Consider the following 12,574-nt stretch of genomic DNA (forward strand, 5'->3'; position numbering starts at 1 on the left):
AGGGAAATTGACCCAGACAAGTGGCTTCCACGTTTCAAGGATGAAGGTCATAGCCTTTCTGCTGCTTTTTAAGGTCTGTGCTAATTAGTGACAGTACTGAATCTATCAACCCCCAAGGGCCCAATCTCACCAGCATCACCTGGGCCACTACTCCTATTTTTGGAATGGGGAAAAACTTAAGGATAACCAAGAGGGTTGGGAGAAAAAGTTGGGAAACCACTGTAGAATATCAGATATAGAATATCAGGTATTTTCCTTCCCCAAAGAATGCTTGGTTGGGATAATCCCTAGGCCTGAAGTAGTAAGCAGTCTTGCACATGGTCCTGTGGATTGGTCTCTATTTGAAGGGAATCAAATGAAATGTGTTCATCTGCATTAAGTGGGTCTACATTTATACTCTGAAACTGTGCCCCAGTAGCTAACCTAGACAATGAGTTAGGACTTTCAGTAGGTGTAATCGGATCTTCATCAAATGGGCCTTGCCTTCCAATGCCAGATGGAGTTCCAGTGCTGGAGGAATGATACTTTGCCAATTTGGGGCCAAAGCATGGTAACTGCAGGATGCTTGATGGTCTTTGTTGCTGCCTTTCACCCTCATTTCCTTGTACTTCACTTTGGATTCCTTCTGGATTGGGGGCTTCATCAGGTGTACCCATAACAAGCTGCTCAGGAGTAAGGTCAACAGTTCTTTCATTGAGCTGGTTGCCTTCAAATATTTGTTCCAAAACATTGTCCCCATCTCCTCCAAGATCACTTTTGAGGCAAGGCATATTCTTTGATTGAAGGGAACTGGCTTCAGGAAAGGGCATAATTCCCCTTTGGCTCAGCTGATTCTTCATGGAACATGGTGTGTTCCTCCTCAGGGTGGACACATCATCTCTAAAAGGACTTGGGTTTTCACTTTCTCCAGGCAGTCTTTTCTCTGAGCTGTTTCTTTGGCCAGGTAGGTTGCTTGGAGGGGAGATGGTATGTCTTGCATGTTTAGTATGACTATCTTCTGTATACGGAGGACTGGTGTCTTGGTTCTCCCCTGGTGCAAGACCAAAGGATGGAGTGTAGTCCTGTAGAGCAAGTGGATCTTCTTTGTGTCCTGTGGAGCTGCCAGCACAGCAAGGGCCTCTCTGGCTTAGATGAAATACATGAGCTTCTTTTTGACCTGATGGGTAACTTGGAGGAATTAAGTCTGGGAAAGCCAAATGTTCTCTCTCTGGTGAATTTATCCTAGTAATTTGCATGCCATAATTCAAATTCTCACTTTCATGCCATGTTGGACTTTTCTGAAGCCCAGCTGGGGAATTGCTAGGATAAGGCTGGTTCTCTTTCTCATGTGGTGGACTAGGGGGAGCTTTGTGTAAAGTTGTTGGCCGATCCCAGAAGTTTCTGTTAAAATATGGCCTTCTTTCTTTCTGCCCTTGGGCTTGAATCTCATGGTCCCAGGAGTTCCAAGAGGGGAACAGAGTGCTTTCTTCCTGTCCAACAGCATTGTTAGCATAATAGCCCCTGCTCTCCACAGGTGGTGGTACACTGGGAGCTGTATTATATGATGGAAAATTCTCATCTTGGTTCCAGGGATAAAATTCACCATAAGGGAAATCCTCCCTGGGTTTTGATGGATTATCTAAGGAATAGGGAAGGTATTCTTTTGGTTGATTTGAGGTATATTGCTCGCCTTCATAGTGCCTAACTGTTGGCCCTTCTTTAAAGCTCGGCTCCTCCATACCCCATCTACTTTGTCCTGGAAAAGTTTCATCTCCAGTTGGATCAATTGGGTCCTCTTCATTATAAGGGACTGTTTCTTTCAGGTCTGGAGTATTCATGGAGTACAGTGAATTTTTGGGTTGCCCCATAGTATTGGGAGAATCATCTCTCTCATCCCATGTATTGCTTCTAAGGTATGGTGAGTTTTCCCTGGGATTATAAGAGTTATAGTCAGGGTAGTAAACACCTCCCCTTGAGCCATGGGAAGGATGAAGTAAGTGTTCTTCCTGCATCCCGGGATCTTCCTTAATAGGTGGAGAGATTCCTTGATGATTCCAAATATTTCTTCCAGCAGGAAAATGTTCTCTTGCAGTGGAAGGGATTTCCTCAGGGTATACACGTTGATATGTACTGTGCTTTAATTCTGGTCGATTAGTTTCTGATTCATAAGGGATTCTTCTTGGCTCCAAAATAATCCCTTTGGGCAAATTCTGGCTTTGGGTTTGTCCATCAGAATTTGGGGCTCTTTTGGACTCTCCTCTTGGGTAATAAGAGTTTTCATGTTGACCAACAGAATTAAAATTTGGGACTAGCATGTTACTCTCAGGATGAGGCAGTTTATAGTTTGATTTATTAACTCCATAATCTTGAGAATTTCTCCAGGGGCCAGATGGATCTCTTGTAGGAATGACTATTCTTTCTTTTGGACCTACTGGTTTCTCTGCTGGATTTTGGATTTTTTCATTGCGGACAACAGTACCATGTTTGGGACCCAGAGGAGCAACATTGGTTCCCATAGGGTGTTTATTTGGTCCCTGAGGCTTTCTTCTGACATTTCCTGGATTTCCTGCATGAGTGGGAGAATTGCCTCTTGCAGTAGAAGCATAAGCTTTGCGATAAATTGGATTTCCTGAACGAAATGCTTGTTTGCCTTCCAAACCAAAGGAGTTCCATCGAGGACCCCTTTGAACCTGTTGATTTCTGTAAAAAGGCCCATTCTGTCTACGCCCCATGATAGTACCAGTGGGACGCCATTGTCTTCCTGCAGGAAAATTTCGGATGTTAGGATTTGGATAGTTTTCATAAATATTTGGCTGACTTGGTCCCCATGAGATTTGAGTTCTTGGTACTCCCTGGCCTGAAACATTAACTGTAGGGGGTGAGATAACCCCGTTTTGAGCTGTAGGATTACTCACAGTGTTTGGGCCATGGCCACTGTTTCCTGTTGGGCTGGTGTCATTTCCGCCCTGACTCCCTCCAGGTGCATTTGGTTGAGTAGAGTTAGTCTCAGGACCTGTTGAATTACCCGAGGGTTCAGTGGCTGGACTCTCTGCTTTAGGAGGATCTTTTTCTTTGGGTTTTTCAAAATCTTGTTCAAACATCTCTTCTGAATAATAAGGAGGACGGCCCCCAAATCCCTGATATCCAAAATATCCAAAATAAGGATTCTGTAGGGAAGAAGATGGAAATTGGTAATTACTATTTGTTTTGCACCATGGTGTTGCTCGGAATTTTTTTAATGTGATAGGGAAATGAGCCACATGCTTCTTTTAAAACCATTGACTATGCTTCCTTTCTTGCAAGTTAATTCCTCCTTGGTTTCCATGACCCAACTCCCTTCCAGTTTTCTCTTCTGGTACTCTAACTTTCTGACTCACTTCTTAGTTTTGTCTTCCTAGTCCTGACCCCTAAATCTGAGGGGTGTTTTTTTTTAAAAGGATTCCATTTGCTGTCCTTCTAATTCTTCTGTTCTCATTTTACACACCTGACTTGAGTAATCTATTGCAGGCCAATTTTTTTCAATGCAGATATATATCAGTGACTCCCAAAGCCATAAGTCTGGCCCATGACACTATGTCCTGAGGCTGAAACAGCAAGACTGGGTCACTAAAGATCTCATTGGACACCTCCAACTGAATGTACCCAGAATTGGACCTATCTGCCCCCAAACTTCCTTCTCCAACTTTCTATATATCTAAGCAACATTCACCACTATCTACCCAGTTTCCCAGTTTTCTACTCTCCTCTATTTCCCCCAGCCAATTAATAACCAAGTCCTATAAAATCTGAACTTTCATCCTGTCCCCTCTTTTTTTTATCCCCAGTACTCTTGAACTACTGCAGTAGTTTTCTTACTGGTTACTCTGAGTGTAATTGTACTTTCCTCTAATCTTTCCTCTCCATTGCTATCAGAACAGTAGAGGTTGGGGGAACCTTCTGTCACTTTCCTCTTTTAAAAAAAATTTTTTTTAATGTTTATTTATTTTTGAGAGAGAGAGAGAGAGAGAGAGAGAGAGAGAGAGAGAGAGAGAGAATGAACAGGGGAGGGGCAGAGGGAGAGGGAGACACAGAACTCGAAGCAGGCTCCAAGCTCTGCGCTGTCAGCACAGAGCCAGAGGTGGGGCTTTAACTCAAACCATGAGATCATCACCTGAACAGGAGTCAGATGCTTAACTGATTGAGCCACCCAGGCACCCCATGTCACTTTCCTCTTTAAATATTATTTAAAGTTGCCCTTACCTTACAGGATAAACTCTAAATCCCATAGCACAACATATAAAGCAGCACAGCATGTCCTAAAGAGTGGAGCTGTAGGCAGATATGGGTTAAGATCCCTGTTTCATCACTATTAATAGTATGATCCTGGGCTAACCTCAGTTTATTATAACTTTGGTTATTTGTAAACTCAAGGTAATAAAATAATATCTATCTTATAAGTTGCCATGAGGGTCAAAAGAGATAAATATGTACAGCTCAGTGCCTGGCACTTAGTAAGAACCTAACAAATGTTGTACATTATATAACGCCACTACCACCACCAATAATAATTTTTTATAATCATCTGGCCCATAATTATTACATCCAGCTTCATTTCCTCCCCCTTGTACTTTGTGCAGGTGCAAATCACAACTACTACTGCAGCTATCCACAATGGAATCTAAATGTCTCTCTACAGATGAATGGAAAAGGCAAAAAGTGGGTGAAATTGAACAGTAATTTATCTTCTTTGGGCTTCAATTTATTTGTATAATGAAGGAGTTAGATGATTACTTAATTCCCTTCTAGGAATAACTTTCTAGAATGTATTTACTTCCTTCTCTTAGTTGCCCCATCACTGTCTAGAATCCAGTACCAACCTGGAGCAAAGATTATTAGATTAGCCTTTTTAGAGAGAGAAAAAGTGAGAAAAAGGGACGGGGAGAGAGGAAGGACAAGGGAGGGAGAGTGGGAGGGACAGGGGTCAGTACCTATAGAGGAGAAATGATGGTCAGTACCTATAGAGGAGAAATCACATTTATATTTGTTACTGGATGTTTTTCTTATATCATGGGCACTTGAGCTACAAATTCATGTGTTGAAATTTAACATTTTGAATAGATAGGAATTAAAAATCAGAGACTAATGGGGAGAAGGTAGCTTTACTTGTACTCACCCCGCCTTCTTCATTGCTGACTGGTGGACGTCCGAAACCTGGTGGTACCCTCTGAAAGGTAAACACCACAATGAATGCAAGAGGAAACCACGTGCTATGCTACCATTTGTTTGTAAGACTCAGGGTGTCTTAAAAAGAGTTCGAGTCAGTGACTGGGTGTTAGCATTATTAGTTTTTAGCTTTTGAGTCATTATCTCTCACAATCTACTATTAATTATAATTATAACCCATCAGTGAATACTGGTAAATACAAAGGTTTCAGCTGAATTATAGATTATCTTATTCAAAATACCATGTATGGCTGTGTATCCTAGCAGTCACCCCATCCCATGGCCTCCAACACACAGACACACACAGACACACACAGACACACACAGACACAGACACACACACACACACACACACACACACACACACACACACAGTGTGATTTGAGTGTTATTAGGATCCAAACATCCATATTAGAACATGTAATAATGGAGGTCAAATAATGACGCTATTTTCAGAGAGTCTACGTCACATTTAGGATGACAAACCGCCAATTCTCCTGGATTATTATGATAACTTTTTTATTTCACCAAGGTTTATTTTCCTAGTCAAACTTGGAGGCTGAATGTTTGATCAGGGGAGAGTTCAGGAAATCAGTCCAACTCCTGCAGACCTTCAGGAAGTCCTATGTGGTTGATGTAATAGTTCAGCATGAGAATTACACTTATCTGTTTTTTAAATCTTCGCCTGGTACTGCCTTAGTTTCTTTAGTTCAGTATGGCCAGTGAAAGGAAGACACTCTTTTAAGGAAAAAAGTAAGGAACTCTTATTCCTTGAAATGAATTGTTCCTTATTGATAAGACAGTGTCTTGATTATAGAATGATAGACAAAAAAAACCCCAAAAAACAAAAAAACCCAACAACAACAATGCCATAGCTGAATAAAAAGTCATCAAATATTTGTTATTTCTGGTATTTTAATAGCAACTGGCCTTTAAACTTTTCTTTAGGTCAAATAGTTTATTTTGTGATTTATATTTTTAATGCCTGTGATGCAACTTCAATAGTTTTATTTTAATGATTTTAAACTTTAAAGGATTCTTGTAAATATTATTTTGCAAGATTCTTTATAATGAGGTATTTGTGGCAAGAAATAATAAATGATGGAAAGACCTTAGTCTAAGCATAGCGTATCTTATGATTTGCAAACTCCATTTTGTCTCAATTTCCCCTTTACATTAAATGAAGATAATTTTTGTGCTTTCTAATCTCTTAGGGAAGTGGGGAAATAGTAGCAAAATAGCGCAATCCTTTAAAATTAATTCATTGACTAAGTTATTAGTAGTTGTTTGGTGATTGTTCATGTCTCCAATTTGTCTGAGTAAAATATTCATTAAAAATTTTTTTCCCTACATGATTAATGATGTGATGATTTTTTTTCATACTCTCTACTGACTGGCATATGGCATTCCATTTAGAGAGTATGAACTCATATTAGTTTGAGATATGACCCGTTAATATTATTTTTCACTTCTAGTATAAAGAAAAAAACTCACATGTGGAACTTGCCATGGTGGCTGTTGATAGAGAAATAGCCCATTGCCAAATGGTGGGAATGCCTGAAGAGAAAGAAAGAACCATAGTGATGTGGAAGTGAGAAAGATAAATGGAAAATGAAACAAACCTATTAAATACAATTGTTTGAAACTTGAGAGTCTGCATCTCCCTTTGCATTAAACTGCAATTTTCTATTTTTAGGGCTGAGATGATGATGATAATAATAATAATAGCAATTAGTATTAGTGAACACTTATGTTCTAGGTACTGTACTGAGCATTTTGTAGTGGTAAACTTATTTAATCCTCATATAAACCTAGAAGACATGTGCTGAAGACATTATTTCCTTTTCACTGAAGATTATGAGGTTCAGAGAAGTTAAGTCACTTGCCCAAAATCTCTCAGTTGGTAAATGGTCCAGGAGTGTCTTTTCATTTAATTTTGTGTTCTCTCAACTGTAATAGTGTCTGATAATAAATAAATAGTGTCTGTTAATCGACTAAGAGACAGCATTTTGGAAGCTCCACATTGGATGATATCTTGAGAAACCATTTGCACGTCTTCTTGTTTTAAGTCAGGATTATTATGCCACCCAGAAGTACTGGAAGCAGTGTTACCTTTCAGGGCACTATTTGAGATCATCAAAGCATAGATCTGGAAGAGACTTAGAAATTGTTTCTTTACTCATGGGGAGCCTGTAGCCCAGAAAGGTAAAGTGACTGCTCAAGATCACACAAGTAATAAGGGCTGGGGATAGAACTCGAATCTCTGTTCCCTGATTCTTCTGTTAGTGCTCATGTTGCAATACCATGCTGCCTCTGCATTTTAAAAAGAGCTTCTTTAAAGCAACAGTATTTTGGTAATTTTTTTAAAGATTTAAAACAATTTTTTGGTATCTATCTATCTATATATAGATATATACATATGTTGGTAATTTTTAATCAAACAAAGGCTGGGGTAACTCGGCAGACAATTTTGGATAGGCAGTGGAGCATCATGTTAGAAGAAAGTGGCAAAACTGAAGATTCTATTTCATACATAGCAGTATGTGTCTTGAGCAACATTGGAGAAAGTGTGTATGTGGGGATGGTATGGCTCTCCAAATCCCTCTGAGCCCATTTGTTGACTCTGGTTTGGAATTTTGCTGGGCAAGCCTCACCTGAGGTGGCTGGGCTTCCTCTTCTGGCTGTGCTGGGGTAGGTGATGGCTGCTTTAAAGGCCGCTTTGGTGGTGGCTTTTTTGGTTGAGGCTGGTTGGTTTTCTGGGTCTCTGGGGCTTGATCAGTTTTGCTCTTTTGGCGTTTGGGTGCTGAAGGAGATGAGGGTTTCTGTGGGCGCCCCGTGTTTGGTGGTGGTTGAGGCCACATGGGCATCTGATACTGCGGGAAGAGCTGAGGCAGACCATTCCCATACAAGGGGCCCAGTTGTGCCATCTGTGAGGGTAGCAAATAACAGTAAAACCATAGGAGGGCTGAGATTCCAGCTTTCCTCAGCCTGTAATGTCACTCTCTAAAACTCAGCCAAAATCTCAAAAATTCTATGAAACTTAATAATGGAAGCCTCAAGATCTTTAGTATTTCTTTAAATATTGTCTTACAGAAATGAATTTCAGTCTTCTAGAAAACTAACAAAACAAACAAAGCAAAAGACAGAATTAGGTGAGAAATTGAAGTTTAAGAATTTGGCTGATAATTTTCTAACTCTGAAGTGCTGACTCCCATAAGAAGTCATATAATTGATTACAGAGGACTTGGTGTCAGATTCAAAACTGTGACTTGTTACAGGCTGGAAAAGGAGAAAAAGCAAAAAGAAGATAAATGAAGTAAGAATGACAAACAGAAAAAAAACCCAACAAGGAACGAGAGAGGAGAATACAAATTCTCTGTTGTGTAAACATCCTTACGTGTACTTATGGTTTTTGGTTACTGGTGAATTTTCATTAATTCCATTTTCATGATCAGAATCTCCACAATTTCAAGGTTGGAAGGGAAGCAAAGGTGGTCATGATCTGAAGAAACTAATATATGAATTGACCTCCTACAATGTCAGCTCCCATTCAAACATTGTTGCTTTGGTTTAACACCAGAGCTAAACACAGTAAAACCAAGAGTGAGAGTTTAAAAGAGTTGTGCCAATCAGTAGTTGAAAACTGACAATGATGATGATTATAGGTGAGAAGCTTTTAAAGAGAATGACTTGAATAAAGGATTAAGAGAAAATTGATTTTGAAGAGAAAATTGAATTGAAGTCCTTGATTTTTCCTCCCAATGGTTCTCACGATCATCACAAAAGTCAAAAGTGACATACAGTATGGTAGTCATACAACTTTGTCAGAAAAATTATGCCAAAAGATCCAACTGATATGTGATTTATTATTAGTTGGTTCTAAGAATTAGCACTAGTGGTAAGTATAATTGAAATTTATTTTAATAAGATAAAAACTTATTTCATAAATTTAGTGTTATCTTTCAAGATAATCCAAATAAAATTTACCTCCCCACACACCTGGCGTATTTTTTGTCCTTATTATTTGTGAATACATGTTGTGTGATCTTTCCCCAGAACCAATTTCTCTTGGATACAAAGAATGTTGGTAATTAATAAATGATTTTTTTTTTTTTACATGAGAGAATAACAGTAATGAATAAGAAGAAAATCTGGGGTAAGGAGACAGGCAAAATGATTTTTCCCCCTTAAAACTCTTATAATGATTATATTATAATTAAAGCATGTGGATAGCTGTTGGTATCTTTATTAGCTATGACAAACCTTATAACGTAATTATCCATATATAAAGAAGAAATTATCAGAAATAACACAAAGCAGAACTTACATGTGGGGAGTTCATGAAGTTGAACTGACCATATCGCATCATCTGTGACCAAAGGAATCCATTAATGTGATACAAAGTGAAAGCATTTTATTATTTAACCAATCTACAAATCACCAGAAATAAGCTGAATTTCTGATTTTAATGTACAACAGTCATATCTTTTACAATTTATGCATGAATTTAAAATAAGTATGCAATTAAAAAACCCATGTCACTAATTTTTAAGTCAGGATTTTATTTTGAGAAGAATCAATATAGAATAATAGAGAATAAAAATCTTGTCTACTCTGACGTTTTTGAATGTTCTACTCAACTTTTGGAATTCGGGACTTGAGAATATGATAATTCTATGAAAAAGATGATTCTCCTTTCTGATGTATGTTGAATTTGGCTAATGATTTTGGCTATAAATCATGTCGAAGATATTATATGCTTATGTGTCTACCTTCTAAAAACGCTTGGTACAAATATCTACCTTTGCTAGCTTGAAAACTTAGCAGAGAAGCCAACATTAGCTATTCCTGAACGCAAATTAACATTTACCTTGGCAAGGAATAATGAAGTACATAGGTAGTATGGAGCTGACGAAATTACTACTTTGCCTTGATTTGAGAGTTTAAGTCTTTCAAATTTTCCCTTTCCCTCCCTCCATCTTTTTCTCAAGAAATTTTATATATCAAAAAGTTTTCCCTTTTTTAATGGACTCTCAGGACAGGGCTTACAAAAACTTCTCCCCAGAGACTGATATACATACCTCCTCACTTTTACTGCTAAATCCAGGCATTCGGGGCATTTGCATCTGGAAGTGAAAGAATATTGGTGACAAATTCAGAACATAAGTTGAGATAAACCCAGTAATTATCTCCAAGCTATTTAACAACAGAACACAAAAGGACAAGTCCTAAAAAACTTTCGATACTCACTGGCATAGCAATAGAATTACCAAGCAGACCTAGAAAGACCAGGAGAATCTTCATTTTTCCACTTGGTACCTGGAATACAAAACTGGATTTTATTTTTGGAATATGAAATAATTTCACTGGCGGCATTCTGCCCAGCTGTCTGTCAAGGAGAGCGTAGAAACAGACCACGCGGGGGGCCTCTGCCGCTATTTTTACTTTACGTTAAGAAACTACTAGTTATTACCTTATAGTGTTCTAAACTGTGAAAAGGATCTGATTTAAAAGGAAAGATAGAAGCGAGAGAGAGAGAGAGAGAGAGAGAGAGAGAGAAGATTGATCCTTGAGAAGATGGGAGATGGTTTATAGCACTGGAATATGGACATTAGAAGTTAGGAGTTTACCTGAAATATATAAATATTGCTGACTTTGAGTTCTTGTTGCTAGGCTGGTTTAGAATGGCATAGTAATGTCTGATTATAATCACCATTCAGAATAATCTCAGTTTCAGTGAAGGTGCAATCCAAAATCAGAACTTTTAGCTACTTTCTAAGATGCCATAGACAACATTCCATTATGTAGAGGCTAATTAAATAAGCTGGAATATTCCAGAATCCTACTCTTTTCTTCTTTCCTCTATTGTTTCTATGATTATTATTATTATTGCTTTTTTAAAAATTATTTTATCTTTTAAAAATTCACTTCTGCTCAAGGGCTGGTCAGAGAAATAGAAAAATATAGGCAAAGATATTTTTATCTCTTTGTTAGACACTTTGATTGAACATATAGAGGAAAAGATTGAAGTTATAGGCGTATGTGTGAAGTTTGAGAATATTTTCATGGATTTCATTTATCCCGCTCCAGTTAATTATGCAAGCCTTGTATAATTAAGACTTGTAGTTACAACTTTGAACAAGTTTTTTTTTTTTCTGAAACATTTACCTGTGTAATTTTTAAAGAAAACTCTGCCCTATTTGCATGTACAATAGAGGAAAATGAAGGTTTTAATCAGAATGATTGATTTCTTGGTACATCGGATACAGCACAATTCCTAGCATAGTAACCAGCACATAGACACCAGTAGTTGCTCAGTCTTTTTGTTCCTCTTTCCTTTTTCTGGGCATGAAATGTGCGTAGAAGTATTTTGAGCCAATGCTCACCCTTCTGTTTGCTTCCCATAGGAGCAATATAATTAAAGGACACTTCAGCATTTTCCTAAATTATAGGTGCAGTCAATAACCTTTTACATATCCGAGAAATTGGGAGGGTTCAGTTAAACAAAGGAAGCAGTAACACATAAATGTCTTTACTGCTAATTAAGGATTTTCAGAATCATGACATTGTAGAGAATTAAAAATAACAACTGAAACTATTGTCTTCAGCATAGGCTGAAAACATGAGGAAGCTAATAAAGAGGATATTGGTGAATGCTTTCCTTTCTAAATCTACTTTCTAAGATCATGGCCCAAGATTCTGGGGGTGGTTGGATGTTTAATTTCTCTCTTACTTAACCATCCATTTAATCTCTGTAGTAGCTGTCACTGAGACTCCTGATAATGTTACACACGTAAGTAGGAAGATGTGACCTTCTATTTTGCCAATACAAAATGCCACTCACTTTCTCTTTTGTAGAATTAATATATTATACTGGACGACTGATAGTTTCCTTCTCTCTCTAGAAGTTCATGATTGGATGAAAGTTTATTTTTAACTGAAAATAGCACTCATAATGGTTGCTGTGGAGTACAGAGACTATGCAAGTTCTTACTTCTTTGTCCCATCTGTGAACTCAGATGCTCTTTGTTTCTTCTGACATATTTAAATAGTGTTTTACCCTCTCAAGCATACTTCTGACAATATTTAGTTTGGTGTGTGACCTGTGTTATAAAAAATGAATATAAATTCTCACCAAGTTATCTAGCTTAGGAAGAGTGGCTCCACGGCTGTGCTGGAGCAGCAACATTTTTCACTCAAATTTTGAAAAATACAGATTTGGTATAAGACGAAGGTCAAACACAGAAATGAGACAAATAAATGAAATGAATAGCAAAAGCTCAGCTCTAAGGCAGCGCATGTCATATTAGTTATTTTATCCAATCAGAGCCTTACTAGAGGGACTTAACAATCAAACTGAGTCTTCTATTGCTTTAAGAGAAGGGTGAAAGCT

At 38.1% G+C, this 12,574-nt stretch overlaps 1 protein-coding gene across 1 annotated transcript; it reads right to left on the minus strand.

Moving 5' to 3' along the window:
• Positions 1–287: 287 nt before the first annotated feature.
• ENAM (enamelin) lies at positions 288–12,370 on the minus strand. The gene is made up of 8 exons (XM_058719722.1): positions 12,317–12,370; positions 10,432–10,500; positions 10,263–10,307; positions 9,509–9,550; positions 7,836–8,108; positions 6,676–6,738; positions 5,132–5,182; positions 288–3,146 (listed from the first exon to the last, which is right to left on the minus strand). Exons 1-8 carry the CDS (start codon positions 12,368–12,370, stop codon positions 288–290), a joined length of 3,456 nt encoding a protein of 1,151 aa, XP_058575705.1.
• Between the last annotated feature and the right edge of the window lie 204 nt (positions 12,371–12,574).

Source organism: Neofelis nebulosa, chromosome 3 (assembly GCF_028018385.1).
Source record: "Neofelis nebulosa isolate mNeoNeb1 chromosome 3, mNeoNeb1.pri, whole genome shotgun sequence".
NCBI lineage: Eukaryota > Metazoa > Chordata > Mammalia > Carnivora > Felidae > Neofelis > Neofelis nebulosa.